The following is a 26,039-nucleotide window of genomic DNA, read 5'->3' on the forward strand; positions in this document are numbered from 1 at the left end:
TGGCGGTTGAGTAACCAAAACACAGGTGAACGTCACATGCTTCCTAGGCATGCTTAAGGAGCTCTTGTTTTGGGCTGAGAAAAAAGAAAGGGGCGCCTGCAGAAGTGAGACGTACCCCATGCTCCCTGACACACACTCAGGGTGCTTCCTGTTTGATGACACTCTTCCATACCAACATGGTGGTCCAAAATGGAATCTCTTTAATTTTTCATCACACTTCTAAAAGATACAGAGGAGATATGAATTAACTGACTTTAAGTCAATGTTAGAGACATGAGGAGAAAAAGTTAACACAAAGAAATACAACACACGAAAGAAAATATGCAATGTTTTATAAGCTGCACACAGTTCAACAAAAAAGGTGGGGACACAGATTTGACACAGATTATTAAAAATATTTATTACAAGCAGATTCCTTTTCCCATATTCAAAAGAAAAACATATGACTGGAAATACTGAGATGGCAACTGGTTAAACCAATTCCCAGTCCTTATCAAGTTAGCAATCAATAAAGGAAAAGATATTTTGGAACTTAAAATTAGGGAAGCCTATACACAATTTAGATGGGGGGGGAAGAGAAAAACAAAAAAACCAAAATAAAGTCATATCGTTTACATTTTACAGCCTTTAATTAAGCACATAAAACTGTACTATTTAATATATTTCTCCATGAACTTTTTGTGAAATTCAGATCGCAGCGTATCATTTACAAATCTTTTGTCTTTCTTCTGATCATCTACACCTTTTGCACAGTTCTTGAAAACAACATCATCATCCCACCTGAAAGAAAAAAAGAAAATAGAACAATCTTACAATGCCTGTATCAACAGACAAGAACACCCTGTGAACTGTAAAGCTTATTCATCACACAAAAAGATGCTCAACCTGTACATCATTCAATGTAGCAATTACACCCAAAAGAATAAAGTAATTCTTAATAGGCTGTTAGCTTGCTTTTTTATAATAGGAAGGGTAATCCTTATTTAGAACATACACAACATTCTTATTATTTCTCCAGTATAAGAAACTTTGAGTTAAAAAGCAGAAATTACATAAATATTTAATGTTTTCAGGTCTAAAACAAAGAGGCAGTACCTGGTTCTACCCTGATTAGTATGGACAGCTCTAGATGATAGCTGGATGATTTACTATAGTTAGATTACGTGGTTTTAAAGATTTTATACATACTCTTTTATCAGTTAACATTTAGTAATCATTCACTGTAGTATTTACAATTTAGGGCAAAAGAAGAAACTATTGGGGTAAAACAATTAAGGCTCATATATTGGCTCTCATCTACATTAAACACAAAGCAAGAGCAGCTGAAGAGCTTAGGGCAGGAATCTCTAGTTCGTTTCTCCTGGTTGGATTTCATAATGTGTAAGTTTAAAAAAAAAAAACAAAAAACCACCCACGGATGGGCTACAAAATAAATGTTTTATAGAAAATAAAGATTATGATTTCAAAGTATCATCTAGCATATAAAACACAAACTCATATATGTAATACATAAACTCTCACAAACATATATAAAATGAAAGCCTATATAATGTGTGTGTTTGCCTGTGGACGTATGCACTCTAGAAGAAACTGCACATCGAAAATAAGCAAAGAACGTGGGCATCTTTGAAAACAGTGTTTTAAGTCATCACTGGTGCAGCGCAGAGAAATGTGAAAAGCTGAGCAGAGCTAGGTCAAATGTGATCTGCACATTAAGACAACATGTTTCAGTCTCCAAACGATTTTATCTGCTTCCAAACAAGGCAGAACTATATAGCTTAATACAAATATAAATCAATGTAGTTTTTTCTCTACCCACTCTCTCCTCAACTCACTCCCCACAGGCTTTGACCCTCCCTCTCAACACCAGCACTGCTCTCCCAGGGCCCTAACTCCAACCGCCACTTTGCAGTACCCACTTCACTTGGCCTGTCAGCAATATCTGACCTAGATAAATACTCCCCTCCTCTTGAAACTGTCTGTGTGGCTCCAAGACACCTACCAGCCTCTTTCGGTTCATTTCTTCCCCACTGGCTGCTCCTTCTCAGCCTAGTTTTTGTTCATTCATAATTCATATAATCAATATTTACTGAGCCCCTAGTATGTACCAGGTACTATTCCAGGTAGGGACAGCTAATCATCTACCCGACCTCGAAATATTACCCCAAGCTCAGTCCTCTGGCCTCCTCTCTGGCTATACTCATTCACTAAGTAACCTCATCTAGTCTTCATGGCTTCAGGAAACTTCTGTAAGTTGACAGCTCCCAAATTCATGATCTCTAGCCTGGGCTAACTCCAGAACCGTGTATCAAGCTACCTACTCAACATTACCACACAGACATATATATCATCCCAAAGTTACCATGTCTTAAATCGGTCCCTCCGCCTCCCCACCTCAGTTCACATTCTTCCCCATCTCTATCCTTTCAATAGCTCGGGTCAAATACCTTGGAGTCTAGTCTCTAATAAAATGTCACCTTTCTTGCAAATCCTCCCTTGCCTATGCAATTGCCATTGTAAAGACTTGTTTTTGTTTTTTACTATGAATGAGTCAGGAAGCCACTGGATGGTTTAGAACAGGATTGAGATCTTTTTTTTTTATACTGTTTCAGTAGAAATACCAGGTCTAACATGCACAAAGCCAAGAAAACCAACGATGCCAAATACTGAATTTATATTGCACTGTCCTTTGAACACTCAGCAGGAACAAACCGCTGAATGCAGATACCATGCAGTGCAAGAGATCTTTTATTTTAAAAGGACCATGATGCTGCTATGTTAAGGAAAAAAACCTGGGGGTAGGGATGGAGAGGGTGGTGAGCATGCAAGCAGACCAGTTAGGGGGACTGCATCACTCCGGATGGAGATGGCAGCAGTGGAGGTGGTGAGAAATAATAGATATGGTTTAAATGTTAAGGCCTACAGCAGGGTTTCTCGATCGCGCACGCGCACACACACACGCGGGGAGAGAGAGAGAGAGAGAGAGAGAGAGAGAGAGAGAGAGAGAGAGAGAGAGAGAGAGAGAGAGAGAGAGAGACTGTTGTCCTTAGGAAGGCCGCTTGCAAGGTTGGTCCCTGGCTGGCATTTGGAAACTTGGATTGCAGGAATCTTCTCACTGTCACTGTGTCTAGACTGTCTGTACAAATATGTGGTTTATGAACACCTGCTTTCTTTCTGGGACTCTCAATTTTGGTATGTACTAGGCAGAGGTTGCCTATATGAGCAGCCAATAAAAACCCTGGGAGTTTCTAATGGGTCTTCCTGGGCAGCAACACTGCACAAATGTTGCTGCATTTTCATTACTAGGGTAAAGAATGTGCTCTGTGTGACCCCTCATAGGAGGGACACAGCATAAGGAAGCACACACACTTCCTTCAGTGCCTTTTCCCTTTATGATCTGGCTGTGTATCTTCACTAAGTTAGTCATGAGAACAGCTACATGCTGAGCCCCCTTAGACCTTCTAGTCTCTGAATGTGAAGGATGGTTTTGGGGACCCTTGACACATATAACTACAATGTAAGCTTTGTAGGGTCAAGGGCTCAGTGCACTGCTCTGTCTCTAGTACTTAGAACAATCTCTGGTACACAGCTGGTTACTGTAAATATATACTGAAAATAAGTTTATTTTCTTTCATTCCCCTTCCATTATTCCAAAATGTGATGGAGAAAAATCTCAGTGGAAAGTGGGTATTATAAGCTTTACATAATATAGTTTGCTATAAAACTCATACTGTGTGTGTGTGTGTGTGTGTGTGTATACATACCTCTCCAACCCATTATTGTACAGTACCTTCTTTTAACTTTGAAGTTGGCCTGAGGTTGGGATGGGCCAGTGAGATTAAGCAGAGGGTTTCCACTCAGAATGTTTTCCATACGAATCCTTTCTTCTTCAGCCTTTTGTTCTTGTTCCTGCCAACAAGAAGGGAAGATTCATATTTACTTATATTACTTCTGGCATCAATCCTATAATATAACTCATATTTTAAAGACTGTTAAGATTTTAAGAGGGAGATTGGGATAAGCATCAAGGTAGTATTGCTTTTTCTTTGTTTTTAAGACATTCCAGAAAAGTCTCACTTATCAAAATAATTGGGCATTTTCATTATAACCATTTCATGCTTGCCATCATACATTCATTAGTCTCTTTCTGACTTTGACATTCTTGACTTGCATATTTAAATCTATTTTCTTTCTTGAAGTACATACAAAATTACATAACTGTTTAAGAGAGTACATCTATAAATATTCTAATAATTTAAGAAGATATTAAACATCAAAAAGACATTTAGCAAAGGAATTATCTCAATTTTTAAGGAAGGGTTATATATAACTGTGATTAAAAATAATTTTATTTTGAATTACTAACAATGTAAACTCGCATCTCTAGGACTGGTGACAAGTTATTATTAACCAAGAATTATGTCATAAAATAAGATAAACCCTCGTGTAAAAAATTATATTCAGTAAACATGCATTTCTACTAATTTACCTGAGGTTTACCCATTTTATTCTTATGATTTATTGTTAATGACTTTCTATTTTTATCTGTCTCATCTGTTATCAGTTACATGCTTGTCTTTCTTCACTTTTATTTTAGCACTAACCTCTTTAAACTCAAATCACCCTCATCCTTCTTAGAATTAGAAATATAAAATGTCTAAAATCCTTAGCCATAACTTCTAGATCTACCTGATTCCATGCTATCTTAAACCAAAGACAGATCCCACTTTGCTGTGTTTTGGGGGTGACAAAATTGATGACTTAATATACCAAGGGAAAAAGGACTTTCTGGAAGTCTATTTATAATGAACCTGTGTTAGACCACTTGGAAAAATAACCTGATTTTCTATACAGGTTAAAGATACTTCATTTTAATAATCAAGTGTGAACAACTGATTTCATTTTTATGAGGCCAAATAATTGGGAGGTGAGAAGATGCAATTTTCAGGGAAATTAACAGGAAAATTCCTTTAAGTCATTTTCAGACTTTAAGCAAGCAAAAGTGAGGAGCATCCATCATAGATTAAGAACAGATAGCTTTCTAAAAATTATATACTTATTTTTAACAAATTATATTGATGCTAAAAGTAAAAAGACATATCTCTGAGATGCTAGACACACAGGAGCTCAAGCATACAATGTATCCAAATTTATAATATAACAACATATGTGATGTAATAAGGTCCTGATCATTTTATGTTCAGAGTATTATTTCCTTTAGAGTTACTGGTTGATTGCCATACATGGCACTGGGGAAAAAAGGTGCCAACTCTTTCCATACTCAAGTACCAGGTACACTGTTTCACGACTATAGGTATAAAGGATGGACAGCCTGTGGTTTGGTCAAATCTGAACCATCTTGTTTTGTAAGTAAAATTTTACTGGAACACAGTCACAGCCATTTATTTATGCACTGCCTATGGCTGCTTGTATCACAATTAGCTGAGTTGAATAGTTGTGACGGAGGCTGTATGGCCTGCAAGCCTAAAATATTAACTATCTGGCTCTTTACAGAAAGTTTCCCAGCCCTTGACACAGGCTGACTGGTTTGAAAACATTTTGGAACATCTCAAAAACCAGCCACTAGAAAGCCAGACAGGGAAATGGGGGACAAATGGAATAAAACTGTCATTCAACTCCAAAAAAAAACACCAACACATTTTGTACAAAGAAATCAGATGAACCTTGCAAAATTGCCAAGATCTTCTGTCTAAAATGTTTATGCTCCTTAAACGTCAACCAAATGCATTTAAATGTCTCTTTGCGTATCCACAGCTATTTGGAGGCTAAAAGAATTTGGAACAGACAACTGCCCTCTTGTGGTGTGCCAGTGTAGGAATGGTCTTATAATTCTACAGGAGTTACGCTATCGTATGCCACATTCTGACAGGAATTGTATTTTTAAATATTTTTCTTCTTCAAATCTGAATTCTAGCAGTCTTCAAAGCCTCTCCCAAAATCTTCCTCTCTTCTGAATTCTTCCCTGACCCTTCTGATCCATTTGAACTCTACCTCCCTAGGTTCTAAGCATTAACCTACATCAGTCTTTTCCCCAAGTCTCTTTCCTTTTTTTAAATAGAGCAATTCTTGGTTCAAATGAAATCTTACACAGAAGCCCATTAAAAAAGCTGCTCTTTTCTGGTTGAAAGTGGAGGCAGGGACTTCCCTAGCGGTCCAGTGGTTACGAATCTGCACTGCCACTACAGGGGACATGGGCTCGATCCCTGATCGGGGAACTAAGATCCCGCATGCTGTGCAGTGTGGCCAGGGGAGAAAAAAAAAAGTGGAGGCAGATATATCTACTTGAGTGTCTCACAATATATCAAGTTCAGTATGTGCCAAACAGAACTCATTATTTTCCTCTCCACTGAAACATGCCCATCCTTCGGCATTCCCTGATTAGTGTATAGCACCAACATCAACCCAGAAACTGCCACAGCTAATCAGTCACTTTCTCTGGTCAATTTTATCTCCTTGATAGCTCTATCAGGATCTGTTTACTTCTCTCAAATCCAACTCCTATCATGCAAGATTCTCAAAACCGCATGTGAGGATTATTGGAACAGCCCCCTACTCAGTTCTTTCCTCTATCCTCCACACCTCAGCCAGAGTAATCTTTCTAAAATGCATACCCAACCTTACCATCTCCAGCTGAAATCGACTAGCTCCACAGGTCCTTTGGAAGAGAGCTCAAACTCCTTTAGCACTGGTCTACAAATCTCTAGTGCTCTGACCTGCTCTTGCCTCCCGAGTGTTGTCTCTTACTGTTACTACTATGGGTAATTCACTCAAAGTTTAAAGGTACGTACTATGGATCCTATTTAATTCGTCTAACTGTCTTTGAGTTAGACATTCTTTCCTTCCACTGTGTAAATGTAGAGACTGTGGGGACTCAGAGAAGCTAGGTTATATAAAATTTATTGACAGATGGCCTCAGCAAGTGCCTGGAAAGAAGGCTGGGTCAGAAGACAAGGAGAGAGATAAAGACGGCCTCACTATACCTGTAGGTTCTTTGTAGGCTATGACTACATCTTAATCATCTTTGATTCTTCTGACACTTAACACACACTGACTATATGTCTATTGAACAAATAACTGAACGAAGAGCATTTTGATGAGTATGTCTGAACTATTTGGAAAGAATTTCTAACATAACCAGGAGATAGGAATCACCAGATTTATAGACCTACAGGTCCTATAATATCGAGACATGGTAAGGATGATTTCTAATATAAGGTGATATTACTTGATTTAAAGAACACTTCTACTTTAGTTTATGTGAGAAGATGTGAATATTTAACATGCTGGTTTTACCTTCCTGGCCTGCTCTTCAGCTCTTTCTTTTTTAATTTTTTCCAGCTCCGCAAGAAGAGCTGCAGTATCATCATCATCACTCTCCTCTTCAAAATCTTCATCTTCATCTTCCTCCTAAAAAAGAATGGTGATGGTCCAGGAGATGGGAGACAAAATAGATTATTCATTTTTTTCCATAAAAGTGGCACTCATCAAATCTTTGGAGCAGGATTAATTTTCCTAGAGGGAAAGATAAATGTACCTAAATACGGTTAAAATTAGCAACAACCAAAAATAAAATAAAACCCCACAAAAAAGCTTACAATTACTTACTAAAATGTCAACCTCTGATGTATTTTAGACATTATAACAGCAAAGAGTATAATGAAGGACCTTTCAAATTTACATAGTCAAATAGAAATTTACATATGAAAATATTTCTAAAACCAGAAAAGGAACACTTTACACTAAGTGTTACAAAGTAACAAAGTATGATACACACTACATACTTTGACCCTGGGAGTCAAAATAATTTTATATAGCTCAAAACAACTAGGAATTAAAGACAGTCAAAGGTACAGAAAAGGCTGCTAAATTCTCAGAAAAAAATAGTTTCAAATGAATAATCATTATATCTCACTTAAAATTGAGTTCCTTATATTGAATTACTGAGTTAATTTTTAATTTAGTCTGTCAACTCTAGAATTACTAATATATATGCTTATTAGATGCTACCCTTGAAAAGTCACTCAGATTTTTCCTCTGTATGTAGAAAACTGCAAATTAATTACAGACTGTGCAGTCCCACTAAATTTTAATGTTAAAGTGCCAATCCTTAAAAACCTTCCACTTAGATCACATTCCTCCCTAAGCACAGAGGGAGCCATTAAGTGCATTGAACATCTGGAAGGGGCATCATTGGTAGCAAGTATGGAAAGGCCCCTACACTCACTGCAGGGGATGCCATCAATAAAGAGCCTAGTCTGAAGAGTGCCCTCTGAAGGGGAATAACTAGTCCAATTTCCATGGTTTAATACAGGGAATTATTTTTTAGGGAAGCGTATCTTTTAATAGATCTCTTCCTTCTCTGGCTCTCCAGAGATCAAACCTGAAATTTGATTAACCACAAGATAATGCTTTTCGTTTTAAAATAAACTATAGAGTTTAGCATTGAAGTCAGAGCTATAATTGAATAATAGTAAGTAAAAATAAATACAAATCGCTTCTTAAAGCCAAAAGAATAGATAAAAAGGTATTTCAGAAAAATGGTAAGTAAATGACTACATGGAGATGAGAGGAGGAAGTAAAACATACATCTGTTAGAGGGTCGTCTGCGTCGAGGTTGGCAGCGGGAATCTGGTCCAACCGAGGCTTCTTTGACACTGAAGAGGAGGTTGTATGTTCTGGGGGAAAACAAACATTATCTAGCTTACTGAATCAAATCCTGCATTTCTTATAACATTTTAGGGACCTGTGGGCAAGAAGAGCTCAGGTCTTAAGCATGACAGTAGGGATTATAACCACAGTGCCTGGCAAATAAGCCCTTGGCAGATATCTATTGAATGAATTAATAAAAGTATTGATTTTAATATGGGAACTGTAGCCTCTCTCAGGAAATTTAGGAAATAGTTTACATACGCTAGAAATAAAAATGGAAGAATTTCATAGACAGAAACCATGGGGCCTCAAAAAGTCTGGCTGTGTAAGCAGTTAAAAACTCGTTGATCTGAACTGAAACAATGGTTACTAAATATCCCCAGATCACCTAGTTCTTTCTAACACAGAAACATAAAAAGATGGAATTGGAATCAATTTCATTATCATCTCTAATCCAATCAAATCTTTCAAGAAACTGCTACAGCTCACACCCAAATTTAAAAGCAAACAAACAAAAATAGTAATCCATTCCAATTACCACGTGAAAGAAAAGCTACTGTCAACATAACGTTATGAGAGAAACGTCTGGGGTAGTGTTGGCACCTCGGGTTGGCCGGTCTCTGTTTTTTTCTCTTGCAGCAGCTCTCTCTCTCTCTTCCAACTCTCTCCTGAAGTCACGGTTCCGAACTTCTTCAGGGGCATCCTGAGTGGTCTGTCTAAAGTAGAAACAAAACAGGGCAGAAATACTTCTAAAAAACACATGGCTGTAGTAATGGAAGACAATTCACAAAAAGCAACTTTGTCCTGAGTCCCTGAAGCATAAAGTCCCATTGGGGGAAATGGACAAGATCATCCTAATCTGAAGGTTACTAATAGGCATCCTGTGATGTATCCAATATTTCAAGAAACTCAAAATAATCACATACTTTCTTATAATAAGGCTGCAGGCTGATCAAAATGTCTTTACTTTTGGTTAGTATGTTAGTTCACAGCTTGTTAGAGTAACACTTTTAATCTCATACTGATTAGTACTGACAGAGCCTGGTGCCTCTGAAGTAATGTATTAGTTACTGTTCCATCTACATATGGAAATTCCTTGTTAATTGGCATTTCTGCTTAAGGAATATCTAGTAGCATTTTACAATCATAGAGCATAATTTTAGTGTCAGAAACACTATTGCATTCTACTCCTATGAAAATAGGTAAGTAATAATAACCCACACATGGTACTATCTCATGACCATGTCATTCAACAGATTTGGTCTTGCTTTGTGAAACAAGAAAAACAGAAAAGGCTTCATTACCTATATTTTATCTTTGTATGAGAGGGTAGGTCTCTGCTTGAATATTGCTTTGAGAGTTGGCTCAAATCACCTTCTCCTTTTCCTCTCCCCCCTCTTGCAGGTTCAAAAGTTGGCCTAGCTGCTGTTGTCATCTTCTATGCTTTGAAGAAAAACAATGTCAAGTTATTTCCAATATGATGAACTCTCATTTTATAAAGTATTAATCAATATCCCTCCTTGTGAAACAATTTCCCTAACTTATTCCCCAAAACTTATAAAATAACCTCAAAAGCTCTGAACAAAACAAATAATGAGGCTCAGGGTGTACAAGGAACATGACAGATATTTAGTCTGTCATGAAGATATGCGTTTGTGTTCCTGTTCTCCTTCTGGCTCTGTGACCTCCGGCAAACCACCAAGCTTAAGTTTCTGTCATCTGTGGAATGGGGATACTCCTAATAGGATTATTAAGAAATGATGAGACTTCACATGTCAACACCCTCGTAAAATACAGTACTGCCATGTCCGAGTTTCAAAAAATCTCAGCTCAACCTTAGTCCACCAGACTCCTTAAGGTTCCCATTTTATCTAAATCTCACACAGCAGAAAATAGGATAGTAACTACAAAAACAAAAAAGATATATTAAAAAATCACTGACAAAGCTACCGAGTGTCCTGGAAAAAAAGCTAGACTTTGATGACAGTTAGAGGCAAAGTTCTCCAACAACCTTTTGTTGATCCAATTTTCTCCAGCAGCCAACGTAACACAAATCAGATCTTTTGCAAATTACAATTTAAGAAATGCTCTAAACACAGGAACCCACCCCCAAAGGTTATGCTACTTTTGCTTTTGAGCAACTGAAGGATACTGCATAGCAGATGTGGCTACTAAACATCCTCAAGCGTCGGAAAAGCAAGTGTCGGGGAAACTGGGGGAAATGGTACACTTCTCTCGATTTTCAAAAAAACGGGAGAGCGATGTACCCAGAGAGGGAGAAACAGGGTTGCCGGCCTCTGGGGGCGCCGCCGCCCCCCACATCCCCCCGGGTTATCATTACCAGCGCCTCTGGGGGGTTCACCTTCGGGCTGTCACCGGTAACCCGCTGACCCTTCACCCCTGCCCCATTCGGCGAGGGGTGGGGGCGCCCGGACCCTGCTTAACGCTGTCTGCACAGTCATCTTCACGCTGCGCTCTCCGCTGCCAGCCCGGGACTGGGGACGGTCCTGACAAGCGCTGAGCTCCACCACCCGCCCGCCGCTCCAGGGCCTCCTCTGCCCGCGCTCGCTTCTCCGCCTCCGTCCCCAATCGCCCTTTCCCGCCCCACTCACATTCTGCTTTCCTGCTGCCGCTCACTCTGGCCGAGCTCCGATGCGGTTGCCTCAGGAGATCATACAGACGCCATTTTAAATCTTGGCTCCCAGAAACCTCTGCGCCCAGGGCTAAAAGCCGAAGACCCGGAAGCACACCCCAAGCTCTTTAGCCGCCTTTCAGAGGCGGAGGCGGGGACCAATCAGCGGAGGCCAAGGTGGAAGTCGGCGTGACGACAGCAAGGGGCGGGGCTGAAACTGCCCAGGGGGCGGGCATTTGAAATCAGTGCTTAAGAGTAGACCCTAAGCATCGTTTTATACCTTCAAGAGCCAATTACTTAATGTCTCTTCCGTCTTTTACTTTCCCGACCCCCTCCCAGACTCCTTCATTCCGGTACTGCGTGGACGGAAAGCCCCGGGTAGCAGACACCACGTCCCCGGCTAGCGAGAGAGAGCGTAGAAAAGGATTACACCAAACTGTTTAAATCCAACGGCTCCAGCTCCTTTCTCCTGAGCTAGACCCAACAACCCTAGAGAGTTGGGCTACGGAAAGACTAGTGTTTTCATTTAATTGGATATGAAGAAAGAACAAATATGTACGGGGGCAACCACGATCTTTATAAAGGTACCATTCCTGCAAAAATATTAGTCTTCAAAGCAAAGGTTGTATTCGTATTGTTTGTTAAAATTTTTATTTTTTAAAAAGCCTGAGTTCTAGTGGGAGGGAAGGTGCCACTATTAGAGCTTCCTTATGTATTAACCGACATGGAACTTTTAAAACGGTGGGCCCAACTGCCAGGAGCACTAGATGCAGTTATTAATGTAAGATGGCTACTCAGGTGTTAGGTGAAGTTTTAATAAGGCAGCGAACAGGAAAATGAGAAATCACCAATCGTCCTTACTCTTTCCCCGTAAAAAACCACTCTGGGAGCAGGGATCTTGTTTGCTTAGTTCATCTTGGTATCTGATCACATAGTCCTTGGCCACAGTAGATGCTCAATAAATATTTGTTGAACAAATGAAAATTCAACTCCCCCAACTTGGTTTCAAATGTAAAAACCTCATAAAATTGAACATAGAAAAGCTTTTTACCCCTAGAACTCTTTCTTTGAACTTTACATGAAACAAAACAATAGAAAAAGTCCCTTCCCCCATAAAGTTCAAGATACAAATCTTGATTTTTCTTAGCGAAGCTATTACTCCCCTAGTCTTACACATCTCAGTAAAGGACACTACCGTCATACTAGTTACACAAACCAAAATCCCAGGGCTCCTACTTAAGTTCCTTTTCCTTCATTTTTCTCATCCAGTTTATTTGCAAGTCTTGCCAATTCTACTTTCAACATACACCCTAAATTTCATTCCACTACCCAAGTCCAGGCCACCATCATTTTCCGCCTGGATTGCAATTGCCCCCTAATGATCTTCCAGCTTCCACTTTTCTCCCACAGTCAGTTTTGCCTGTAACAATGAGAGTGATCTTTTAAAATTGTGAATCAGGTAGTGTTACACTCCTGCATAAAAATCCACTGCACTTAGAATAAAAGTCAAATTTCTTAATGTGACCCGATGTTTCTTAGGGTGTGGTTCCTACCGATCTCTCTGGCTTCACTTCTAATCAATCACTTTCCTACACAATAAGCTCTAGCCACAGCCAGCCCTGCATTTATGTTTCACAAGCAAGATTCCTTTGCACTAGCTTATCTCTGCTGTCTGTGCCCCAACATAGCTGTATTATCATTCTTCAAGTCTCAGCTCAAATAATCACCTCCTCAGTTTTTCCCTGACATCTACATTTGCACCCCTGTCCCTCCAACACACAAATACCATCACATCACCCTGTTTTATTTTTTCAAAGTACTAAACACTACTGAATTTATTCTGTTCATTGTTTATTGCCTTGTTTCTTGTCTGACAGGCAGCATAGCAAAGTCATTAAGAGAAGGGGATCTGTAGCCTGACTGTTTTGGTTCTAAATTCCAGATCTGCCCTTTCCTAACTGTATCCTCAGGCAAGTTATTTTCCCTTTCTGTGCCCTCAGTTTCCTCATGTATTAAATGGAGATAATTTCTAGACACTACCACATAGTGTTATTATAAGGATTAAGCGAATTAATACTTGTGCTTAAAACTGTCTCAGCAAACAGTATTTGCTAAACAAATGTTAGTTATTATTATTATTAATATTATTTTTATTATTATTGTCTATCTTCCTGTATTAGAACATAAGTTCCAGGAAAGCAGGAACCTTGTCTCTCTTGTTCACTGGTGTATCCTCTGCATATAGAACAGTGCCTGGCACATAATAGGTGCTGAGTAAGTATTTGCTGAATGAATGAATGAGTGATTGATGCACTGTGAAGTAGAGGAATGACATAACAATGGCAAGGAGGTGACACAAATATAGAAAATACCCCTGGTATTTATGTTCCAACTGCCCTTATCAGCCCTGAGTCAATCACCTGGATTCATTTACCTCCCATTTAACCACCTTATCTTTTGGTCACCAACCATGATTAAATCATCCCTGTGATTGCATTAACACCAACGTATAGTATAATCAGGCCAAAAAGCTTTGGCTTAAATGGTCTGAAAGTATTAATAAGAAAAAGAAATTTAAAAGTGTACTTAAATGATTTTAAAGTACTAGTAAAAAACCAAAACTCTATAAAGTTCTTTACTTAAATGACTTGAAAGTATTAGAAAAAGAAAATAAAAGTAAGTAAAAAACTTAATTCACCCTCTCAGCTGACAAAAAGCATATATAACCTCCCAAGAATCCTCATAAACCCATTACCACAAAAATCTAGTTGGGCCCTTAATGCTGCCTGAAAATCTTCTCATACTCTCCTAATTGTTTATTTTCCCACTCTGCAATATTATGATTTCCCACATTCCCCTCTTTCTTCAAATCTACACACCTCTTTCACCATCCTTTCCCTCATTTCCTTTCTCAGGAATGGGTGATCTGACTTCTCTGAGAAAATAGAAGCTCTTTTTCTTGGAGGATTCCTCATCTCCCCGCAAGCAGGTCTACCGAGCTGCCTTTGACTATTTCCTTATATTCAGCTTTCATGTGCTGGTAGAGATGAGGTGACCCTAACCTTCTCCCTGTGTTCTGGGTCCAAATCCCTCCAGCCTTCTTAGTAATTGGCATCCTGCTATATTTTCTGTCTCTCATAATCTATGAATCCATACCTTTCAGATGATTCTTATCAGCTTTTGGATATGTTGTAGTATGCTTTAACCTTAAAAAATGCTTCTTCATTTTAATATGGCAACGGTCATATTAATTCAATGTGAAAAGGACTTTTCATATCATAACTGTGATTACAAAACTGACTATTCTTATGTCAGGATATAACGTAGGAATTCCAGCTTCAAAGTTTAAACAAACACTGCAGCCAGTTGAATTAAACACCCAAAAGGGAAGAAAGAAATCATAAAAACCTAGAAAGAAAAATTAAGAGACTATTTGTACTACTTGGGGTCTGTGAAGACCTTTTGATCAAGGCAGAACACCTAAGAGCTGTAAAAGAAATAATTTTAAAAATTCATCTATATAAAAATTTAATTTTATGGCAGAAAATGCCCAAAATGAAGTCAAAAAATAAATGCTAGATTAACAGGTAAATCCTGTAATGCCTATAGCATATAAAATATTACTACTAATAGTACTACTACTACTAATATGCATAATATAAAAAATACAACAACCCAATAAAAAAAATGGACAAAGAGTATAAACAGGCCATTCAGAAGAAGCAATTCCAAGTAGATAATCAACATGAATGACACACAACCTCTCTATTAGGAAAATGAAAGTAAACTAACAATAGATCATCACATTACAGCATCCGATTGGCAACAATTTTTGAAAGTTAATAATACAGCTGGATGGGATAGGGAAAAGGGGGATCCAATCAGACAGCGAGGAGGCATTGGCTCCCATTTCCCTCACAATAAAAATTAAAGGTGCTCACATGACCCATCATAAGACTCCCCCCTACTTAGTTGACCTTCTGTCTTGCTCATACCTGTCTAGGCTACAAGCCTTCCTGGTGTTGTTTGAGCATAACACCTGCCTTAGGGCCCTTACACTAGCTATCTCCTTGGTCGAGAACACTCTTACCTGTCTTCAAGTCTTTGGTCAAGTGAGCTCAGCTAACCATGACAGCCCTAATTAAAGTTGCAACCATGTTCCCACTTTGTCCTCCAAATCTTGCACACCTTATATCCCTTATCCTGCTCAACTTTTTTACGTAGCACTTATCATCATCCATGATCCTATATAATTTAGTTATGTTTATTTCTTTATCTATCCCATGCAGAATATAAATTCTAAAAGGACAGGAATCTGTTTTGCCTGGTGAGGTAGACCAAGCATCTAAAACAGTGCTTGGTACCAATAGGTGCCCATAAATGTGTTCCAAATGAGTGGATAAATGAATGAATGAATGAGTGAGTGAGTGAGTGAATGAGTTTTAACAGGAAAAAAAAAATCACATTTGGATGTAAAAAGTTATTGCCTTGGGCTTCCCTGGTGGCGCAGTGGTTGAGAGTCCGCCTGCCGATGCAGGGGACACGGGTTCGTGCCCTGGTCCGGGAAGATCCCACATGCCGCGGAGCGGCTGCGCCCGTGAGCCATGGCCGCTGAGCCTGCGCGTCCGGAGCCTGTGCTCCGCAAGGGGAGAGGCCACAACAGTGAGAGGCCTGCGTACCGCAAAAAAAAAAAAAAAAAAAAAAAAAAAAAAGAGTTATTGCCTTAATCTCTTTTATATTTTAAAGGAGAAAAAAAGTCATTTTCATTCTGCTAGTCTGAAATCCAGATTCGAAATGAAGATACGCGAAGATGCAGAAAGATGATTTCTTTTCAGGAAAATGAAAAATCATGTGATTATCAGGCTCTATATGTGTTATCAAAATTCTAATTCAATCAGCCCACCCCTAATCCAAGCTCAGCTCTAATTCAATCAAACCTCCCTCCTTTTCCAATTGAATCACTTCCCCTGTTTTAGTAAACCCTCTCATTTGCAAAGTTACCAGCCCACAAAGTGTGAAACTTTTGCTTGAAAATGAAGGAAAAAAAAACCAATGGTCACAAGTCAGAAATCACACTTAAAAAATAAAGTGATATAAAATGACATCTGTTTAAAATTTTTAACCTGAAAATGACCAGTTTTCTAATATAAAAAGTTGGTGCTTTAATCTGTTTTGAAAAGTGAAAAGAATAGAAAAATAAAGTAGCTTGCTTTCTACCAACAAAATCCTGTTTTTAAATGAAGGTGCTCTGGAGCCCAGAGAGGTGCATTCCTGGTGATAACTTCAAGATGAAATTTGCTGATGGTCCAGGCTAGGTTACTGGACAGTATTATAAGTTAAGCACTTCTTACTTAATCGGAGCACATGGCTACCTCACTAGCTGGCCAGTCAGTTATTACTAAGACAATTAAAAGCAAACGTATTAAAAAACAGTTAAAACTAAACAACTAAAAATATAGAAAATAAAGGGATAGACAAAAACAGGCCAGGCAAATTCTAAACAACAAAGAAACTTATGTAGCAATATTAATGGTCAAAAATATTCTTTAAATAGTATAGCATTAACAAGGACATTAATATGGGCATCTTATTGCATCACAGAAATCCACTAGGAAATTGTTACAATCATGAACATTTATCCAACTAACTACATAGTCTGGAAAAAATATGAAGCAAAAATAAAAAATTAAAAGGAAAAACTGCAAATCCACAATCATGGTGGGAATTTTTTTATCATAAACTTCTCTCAGTTTGATAGATCAAGCAGACAAATTCACAGCATTGATACGCAGAAACCAGATTGTGTATAGATATGTATGCTTATTGCATTTATTTATGCATGTATATATTTATATATTGCATTTATATACGGATATAAAATCCTTCAACCAAAACAAGAGAATGCACGTTCTTTTCAATAAACAATGAACGTACAAAATTTAATCAAGTATAAAGCCCCCAAATAAATTACAATAAATGCCTATGTATTCATTTTTAAATGATAATATTTAATCTTGTCAATTTTGAACTTTATATAAATGAATCATATGTGTTCTTTTGTGCTTTGCTTTTTCCCTTAATGTGTATTATGTTTAACTGTGGTATAATATATAGAATTTCATTGCATAAAAATACATAGTATAACCTATTTATTCTAATAATTATGCTTCCAGTATGTGTTTATTACACATAATGCCACCATGAACATTCTTGGAAATGTGCAGAAGTGCATGTGTACACATTTCATATATATATCCCATCATCACGATAAGAATTCTTCTTGTCCTATAATCTCACCACCCTTGATATTGTCCAACTTTTCAATTTCAGCTCATCTGGTGGGTGTATAGTGATATCTTATTGAGGTCTTAATTTGTATCTCCTTGAGTACTAATCTCCTTTCATATTTTTATTGTCCATTTGGATTTCCTTTGTGAAGTATCTGTTCAGTCTTTCTATTGAAATTTTTTTTCTTATTGATTTCTATGAGTTCTTATTACTTTGGGCATCAGTTCTCTGTTACTTATTTGTGCTGTGCATAAATTTTTCACTTCTTGGCTTCTCTTTTTGGTATATTTTGATATACAAAAATTAACATGAGGGTAGTTCAGTTTATTAATCTTTTCCTTAGTACATGGTATTTCTTTATTAAGTAATTCTTCCCTACTTTAAGGTTACATTGATATTCTCAGATACTATCTTCTGAAGGTTTTATAGTTAGGCCTTTCACAATTCTACCAGGAATTCATTTTTGTGAATGGTGTAATAGAGGGGTCTTGAAATCTGGTAAAGCAAGCCTTCTCACCTTGTCCCTCTTTTATGAATACCTTGCTGTTCTCTGCCCTTTGCACTTCAATATAAAATTTAAAGTGTCATGTTCTATGAAAATACTTTTGGGATTTTGATTGTGATCATGTTGAATCTGTAGATCAATTTAAAAGTCGACATTTATACAATATTGAGTCTTAAAATCTATTAACAGGTTATATCTTTTCCATTTATTTAGATTTTCTTTAATTCCCCTAAGTAGATTTATATTGTCTTCATAGAAGTCTTGCAAATTTTTGTTAGCTTTAGCCTTAGATACTGCTTAATTTTTAATGCTATTATAAATGGCATGTTTCTTAAATTTTAGTTGTCTAGTTGTTCATTGCTGATATGTATAAAGATAATTGTTTTTTATATATTGCTATTTTAAATTCAGAGACTGTTCTAAACCGTCTTATTAAGTAAGATAGTTTATTCGTAGAACTTTTCAAAGTTTTACATATACAATCACTTCTAAGAATGACAACAGTTTTGTTTCTTCCTTTCTGATCTTTTCTCCCCTCCTCCCTTTTTTTTCCTTGCCTTCTTACATTGGATAAGACATCCAGGACAATGTTAAATAAAAGAGGTGATCACAGGCATCCTTGTCTTTTTCCTGCTCTGAAAGGGAAAACTTTTAATTACTAAGTATGATGTTTACTGAAGGTTTGGGGTAGATGTACTTTATTCAATTAGGAATTTCCCTAGAATTTTTGGTTTGCTAAATGGATGGCAGATTCTATCAAACACTTTTCTGCGTCTAATGAGATTGTCTTTTGATCTGTTACTGTGTGTTATTATATTAATTTATTTAACTATAAACTAACCTTTCATTCCTGGAACAAACCCATCTTGATTATGATGAATATATTGCAGGAATCAGTTTACCCAGATTCTATTTAGGACTTCTGCATCTATGTTCATAAGTGAGACGCCTATTATTTTCCTTTCTCGTCATGTCCTTGTACATACAATTTGTATCATAAAATATTTTGGGAAATATTCTTTCTTTTTCTGTTCTCCAGGAAAATTTGTCTAAGATTGGAATTACTTCTTCCTTGAATATTTGGTAAAATTTGCTGGTGTATCCATTTGGGGTGTAGAGTTTTCTTTGTGAAAAAAGTTTTGATTACTGCTTCAGTTTACTTCATGGTTATAGATATACTCAGCATTCTATTTCTTCTTGTGTCAATTTTGTTATTTACATTTTTCTAAGAATTTATTTATTTCATCTGAATTTTAAAATATGTTGGCTTAAAGTGCTTTTCAGTATCTTTATTTTCTTTTATATGTCTGCAGAATCTATAGTGATGACCTCTTTGTTTTTCCTAATATTGGTTATTTCTGCCTTCTATTTCTGGTCTTTACCATTTTCACCAGGGGTTTGTTGATTTTATTAGACTTCTCAAAACAACCCAGCTATTGGTTTTGTTTATTCTCTTTATTTTATATTAGTTTTCTATTTCATCAATTTCTGGTCTTATTTTTATTGTTTTCTTTGTTCTACTTTCTTTTCTGTACTTCGACTTTCTGTGATGGATGCTTAACTCATTTAATTTTCCAGTCTTCTTTCTTTTCTTAGATATTTATTTAAACCTATAAATCTCCCTTTTAATACAGTATACCAGCATCCCATCAGGCTTGAAATGTAGCATATTCACTCTCATTTGGTTTAAAGCATTTTCTAATTTTATTTTTATTTCTTTATGATTACAAGGTTTATTTAGAAATATATTTTTAATTTTACAGAATTGGGAGCTATCTAGTTATCTTTTTAATATTAATTTCTAACTTTATTATTTTGTGGTCAGAGAACATGTTCTGCCTTCTTTCAACCCTTTGACATTTGTTAAAACAGTTTTATGGCCAGAGTTTTATGGTCAGTTTTGCAAAATTTCCATAGTACTTGAAAAAAATTATATTCTGCAGTTTGGGAGTACAAAGTTCAATATATGAACTTTAGGTCAGTTTTTAAATTGCCTCACTCAAATATTCTATATGGCTTTTCAGCTACTTGATCAATTAGTGGGGTCCTATTTTATGCCTTTCTTCTCTGGGTCTCTGTCATTCTCAAAATTATCTCAGATTAGGTGATAAATGATAGGATGCAACGTAATGTTAAAATTGAGAACCACTTATGAAAATCTGAAAAGAGTGTAGAATTTCTACTAACTCAGTCAATATTCAACATTTTACTGGAGATCATATCTAATTATACGACTTCCATTCCTAAGCAGCTCAAAAAAAAAAAGAAAGAAAAAAGAGTAAAAAAAGCTATGACTACTGGAAAAGAAGAGGTATATTTTTTGTATATATTTTCAGAAAATATTATCTACATGAAAAAATCTAGAATCAATGGTCAAGCTAATAGAACTACTAGGAAATAAGAGGAATAAGGTTTGAAAAGAGATATAAGATCAATTTAAAAATTAATAGAGAAAACTGTCCATAAATTACTAAAAAATTACACTAAAAACTATAAACTTCCTTAGAATTTATCTGAGGAAACAGATATATATCTTTATGGATAAAATTCTGAAACTTTATTGAAATACACACAAGATCTGAATAAATGGAGGAATATACCAATTAATGGGTGGGAATGCTATGTCTACACCAAATTTTTATTTAACTTAATGCAATTTCAACTCAAATCAACAGGGTTTTTATAGAACTTGAAAATTTTATTCTAAAATGTATACTGAGATTTAACTTTACTAATCTAGTCAAATTAATTCTGAAAAAGATGAATAAGGACATTGAGACTAGCCTTACCAACTATCAATACTAAGTATAAAGCTATAGTAATTTAGACAATATAGTTTTGGCACAGAAATGGACAAAGAAATCAAAGGACTTGAATGGAAAGGTTAGAAAGAGAACCATACTTATTTTGGAACTTGACATATGAGAGTGAAGGATTCCAACTCAGTGGGAAAATGGTGGTAGACAACTGGACTTCTACAAAAAAAAGCAACAACAATATAGATCCCTACCTCCTAACAACAATGTTCTAAATGAGTGAAACTAATATGAAAAACAAAGAAATTAAAAGAGAATAAAATCTTTGTGACTTCAAAGATAAGTGGGTTACTTAAACAAGACATAAGGGAACAAAACATAATGGAAAATATTAAAAAATTTAGTTATACTTAATTTTTCAAAATAATCTGAAAAAGATACCATAAACAGATTTAAATGGAGGTGGTGGCTAGGGTAAGATATTTGAAACAATACAATAGACATAGAATTAGTATCCCAAACATTTAAAGAACTTTTACAAATCAGTAGAGAAAGAAAAACACTCTAACTTGAAAAATAGGTAAAGGATATAACATAATTATCAAAACACACAAAAGGCCAGTAAATCAATGAAAAAGCATTCCACCAGGAAACAAGTCACACATTAATATTAATAACAATATAAAGGAGATCAATTGTTTGGCCAATCAAATCACCAAGAACTAAAAATTTGACACTGTCAAGTGCATCTGGGGATATGGAGAAAGAAACTCTCTTACTCTGCTAGTGACTGTGTTAATTAGGAAAGTCAATAGATAAGCAACATGACATTGCCTAATAAAATACAAAGTGTAGTTTCTCTACAACTTCTCTACAGTTTCTCTAAAAACCAAAATATCTAACCTAAATAAATTCTCACATATAATTACTAAGACACATGTAAAAGGTTTTTAATGCAGCATTTTTTACAATAAAAAACACTGGGAGTAGTCTAAATACCCAGAAGTGCATAAAAAATATATTCTTATGACAGACTATGTATGTATATATATGAATACATCTTGAAGCTATTAATGTTTAATTTAAAAATTAGAAAAATATTATATATTTGGTATAAAATAATTTATAGAAAATAGAAATAGCAGACACACAAAATAACACTATATATGTGGATACACATTACACACACACACACACACACACACACACACACACACACATCCACAGGTAGAAAATACACCAAATTCATGGTAGTTGTTGTTTCTGGCATTGGGGAGGAGAAGGAGATTAGGATTTGGGGTTTAGATCTAAAAGGGACTTCCACTTCATCTGAAATATTTATTTCTTCTATTTAAAAGTACTTGAAGCAGGAAGAAGACCCCTCAGAATGTCTGTTCAACATTACATTGGAGATTGTAGTCAGGGCAGTTAGGCAAGAAAAAGAAATAAAAGGTCCAAATTGGAAAGGAAAAAATAAAGCATGATTTATTGATAGATGGCATGATTTTATATAGAGAAAATCTTAAGGAACAACTACTAGAACAAATAAGTTCAACAAATTGCGGGATATACAAGATGAGTATACAAAAATCAGTTGATTTCTATACACCAGCAATGAATAATCTGAAAATTAAACTAAGAAAATATTCCATTAACAATATTGTCAAAATGAATAAAATGCTTAAGAATAAATTTAACAAAAGAAGTGCAAGACTTCTACACTGGAAACTACAAAACATTGTTAAAGAAGAGCTAAATAAATGGAAAGACATTCCATATTCATGCATCAGAAGACAAAATTGTTAAGGTAGAAATACTCCCCCAATTGATCTATGGATTCAGTGTGGTCCTTATTATAATTCCTGCTGGCTTTTTTTCCCCCAGAAATTAAAAGTTGATCCTGAAATTGATACGTAAATACTAAGGACCCAAAATAGCCAAAACAGTCTTGAAAAAGAATAAAAATTTTGGAGGAGTCACACTTCCCCATTTCAAAACTTAACTGCAAAGCTACAATAATCAAGACATTGGTATAAGGATAGCTATATAGTTTAATGAATAGCTGTATACTTAAATGGAAGAGAATCAACAAAATTTGAAGATATTTCAACAGTGAAAGAATAGTCTTTTCAAAAAATGTTGCTAGAATAATGGATATCCACAAATGGAAGTGTGAAACCGACTCCTTACCTCACACCATACACAAAAACTAAGTCAAAATTGATCATAGACCTAAATGTAAGCTAAAACTATAAAACTCTTAAAAGAAAACATAGGAATATATCTCCATGATTTTGAGCTAGGCAATAATTTCTTAGTTAAAATACCAAAAGCACAAGCAATAAAGAAAACTGATAAATTAGATTCATCAAAATTCAAAACTTACACACTTCAAAAGACATAATTAAGAAAGTGAAAAGATAACCCACAGACTGGGAGAAAATATTTGCAAATCATATATTCAAAAAAGGACTTATAATTAGGACATACAAAGACCTCTTACAACTCAATTATAAGACAAATACAAAAATGAGCAAAGGATTTGAATAGACATTTCTTCAGAAAAGATATATGAATGGCTAATAAGTATCGTAATAAATGTTCAGCATCATTTGTCATTAAGGAAATGCAAATCAAAGCAATGAGATAGGACTTCACACTGACTAGAATTGCTATATATAAAAAAATAGACAAACAGTAACAAGTGTTGGTGAGGATGTTGAGGAATTGAAACCCTCACACATGGCTGATGGAAATTTAAAATGTTACAGGCACTTTGGAAAAACAGTACAGCAGTTTCTCAAAATGTTAAATATACAGTCACCATATTATGACCCAGCATTCCACTTCTAGGTATCTATAAAAGAAAAATAAAAGCATATGTCCACTCATAGACTGTACATGAATGTTCATAACAGCATTATTCGTAAGAGCCAAAAGATTAAAACAACCCAAATGTTATGAGCTGATTAATGGATAAATAAAAATGTGGTATATTCATGATGATGGCATATTATTCAACCATAAAAAGTAACAAAATACTGATACATGCTACAACATGAACCTCAAAAACATGCTGAGTGAAACAAGCCAGACACAAAAGACCACATATTATGATTCTATTTATATGAAATGTCCAGAATAGGCAAATCTATAAAGACAGAAAGTAGATTAGTGGTTGCCTGGAGCTGAGGGTGGATATGGGCTGTGACTGCAAGAAAGTGGACATGAGATTTATTTTTGGAGTGGTGGAAATTTTCTAAAACTAGATTGTGGTGATGGTTGCACAGCTCTGTAAATATACCAAAAATCATTCAATTGTACACTTAAAATGGGTGAAATTTTTGTTATGTAAATTACATCTCAATAAAGCTGTTTAAAAAAACCACTTGAAGCAAATATGACAAAAGATTAAGATGTCCATTCTGGCTGGTTGGAATGCAGGGTTTTGTTATACATTCTATTTTCTTTATTTTTAATGTTTCTCAAAAGCAAAAATATTAAGACACCATAAATTCCTGGGCCCCAGTTTCAAATGAGATGGATGCATAAATTTACAGTCTTCTGATTATACTCTTACCTTCAGACACTGTCAGTTGTCCCCATTCCCAAAGGAAATGACTTAGAACATTCTTAGTAAAGCTTACCAGTCATACATAGCAAACCCAACTCTTTAGTGCCTGTTGAACATAAGCCAAGAATAACTAGATGTATAAGGAAAAAATTTAACATGCAAAACAGAAACAAAACCATCCTAGAAGAGTGAATTCAGAGAAAACAGACATATGTAGAGAGCAAATAAAACTTTTACAAATCCCTATAAATATTTCAAGAGAGAGAAGAGAAAATCTACAGCCATGAAAAATGTGAGAAATCTATAATAAAAGGAATATTCAGAGAACAAAAAGAATTTCTGAAAGTCAAAAATAATTGCTAGAATGTTTGGAAAATAAAAGAACAAAGAAGGAAAATAAGAGAAAAATAACATAAGAAAATTAAAAGATCAGTCCAAGAGGTTTAATATCCAACTAGTTATATTTCCAGAGAGAGAAAACTGAAAATATAGTGGGAAGAAATATATTTTTAAAATAGAATAGAAAAGTTCTCAGCAACAAAGAATACGAATCTACATCAAATCTACCACAATAGTTGACAAAAAAGACTTACCAATCATATTTTAATGAAATCTCAGAAAATAAGGAACAAACAAATAGTCATAAAAGTGTTCAAGAAGTGGAAATAGGTTGCACACAAAAAAATCAGAAAACAGATTTTGGATGTCTAGAAAGTAGAATTTAATGCAACGATATCTTCAGAATTCTGAAAGAAAAGCATAAAGGTAGAACACAGACATTTTCAGACATGTGAACTCGGGTAGACTGTTGTTATATTTGTGGCCAATAACTTTAGAATGTCCTTTTTATATTTGAGGAAATTCCCGCATTATGACCCCTGCCTTGCCAAGGTTGAAGTCATAGCTCAGTTATCCAGCATCTATTGCAGCAAAGACATAGGCATATGACATTGGCTCTTCCAGACGTTTCCTTGGAAGAGCTCAATCTGAAGAAACGTGTGGAAGTCAAATTTGCACAGAATCTGTTCCTAGAGGAGGGTGGTGAGACACTGAACTTTCAGAGGCAGCAGTGGCATAGATTCTAGTTGGTAATGTCCCTTGCTCAGGGTCTTTGGTGCCTTTGACCAGAGGAGGTATAAGAATACTTTAATATGGATGGTCGGATAATTTGGGTGTTGTTCCTGGAAGCACAGTCACCAAACCCTATTCTCTGGTCCTCCTGGAGATTCTGTAAGCTACTTCACAATCTCTAATGAATCTTCCAAGGATGCTTCTGGTGGATGTGCTCCACCAACACAAGGAAGTAAACCAAGAAAAAAGACTGAGATGGGCGGGGGGGTGGATTAAGGGATCTAACATAATAGGGAAAAAGAATCCCCAGGATTACAGTGGATAGAAACCCCAGGATGCAGGCTGTGCAACAACCTAAAGACTACCCAGTCCAGATTCAGTTAAACATATGGAGGGCTCCAGGAAGAATATTTCTGAAAAGAGAAATCGGATTTAGTACGTGTTGTGTTTTATGTATTTAGAAGAGATTTGCACTGCTGGAAATGAATTTGGGAATGAATTAATATGTATAAAACCGAGCAAATGAAATAAGACAATTATTAA

At 36.0% G+C, this 26,039-nt stretch overlaps 1 protein-coding gene and 1 non-coding gene across 3 annotated transcripts; both read right to left on the reverse strand.

The window, feature by feature from the left end:
* Positions 1 to 315: 315 nt before the first annotated feature.
* On the reverse strand, positions 316 to 11,417 carry CWC15 (CWC15 spliceosome associated protein homolog). 2 transcript variants are annotated; one of them, XM_067750746.1, is made up of 7 exons: positions 11,283 to 11,417; positions 9,975 to 10,108; positions 9,274 to 9,386; positions 8,608 to 8,696; positions 7,315 to 7,428; positions 3,791 to 3,909; positions 316 to 780 (listed from the first exon to the last, which is right to left on the reverse strand). In XM_067750746.1, exons 2-7 carry the CDS (start codon positions 10,103 to 10,105, stop codon positions 651 to 653), a joined length of 696 nt encoding a protein of 231 aa, XP_067606847.1. In that variant the 5' UTR covers positions 10,106 to 10,108; positions 11,283 to 11,417; the 3' UTR covers positions 316 to 650. The 2 variants fall into 2 exon arrangements, with proteins under 2 accessions (XP_067606847.1, XP_067606848.1); XM_067750747.1 differs by having other exon boundaries at positions 9,975 to 10,113; positions 11,283 to 11,416.
* Positions 2,602 to 2,739, reverse strand: LOC137231351 (small nucleolar RNA SNORA8). Its single transcript, XR_010946475.1, has one exon. It is a non-coding gene; the product is annotated as a small nucleolar RNA SNORA8 (small nucleolar RNA).
* Positions 11,418 to 26,039: the final 14,622 nt, after the last annotated feature.

Source organism: Pseudorca crassidens, chromosome 9, assembly GCF_039906515.1.
Source record: "Pseudorca crassidens isolate mPseCra1 chromosome 9, mPseCra1.hap1, whole genome shotgun sequence".
NCBI classification, from domain to species: Eukaryota; Metazoa; Chordata; class Mammalia; order Artiodactyla; family Delphinidae; genus Pseudorca; species Pseudorca crassidens.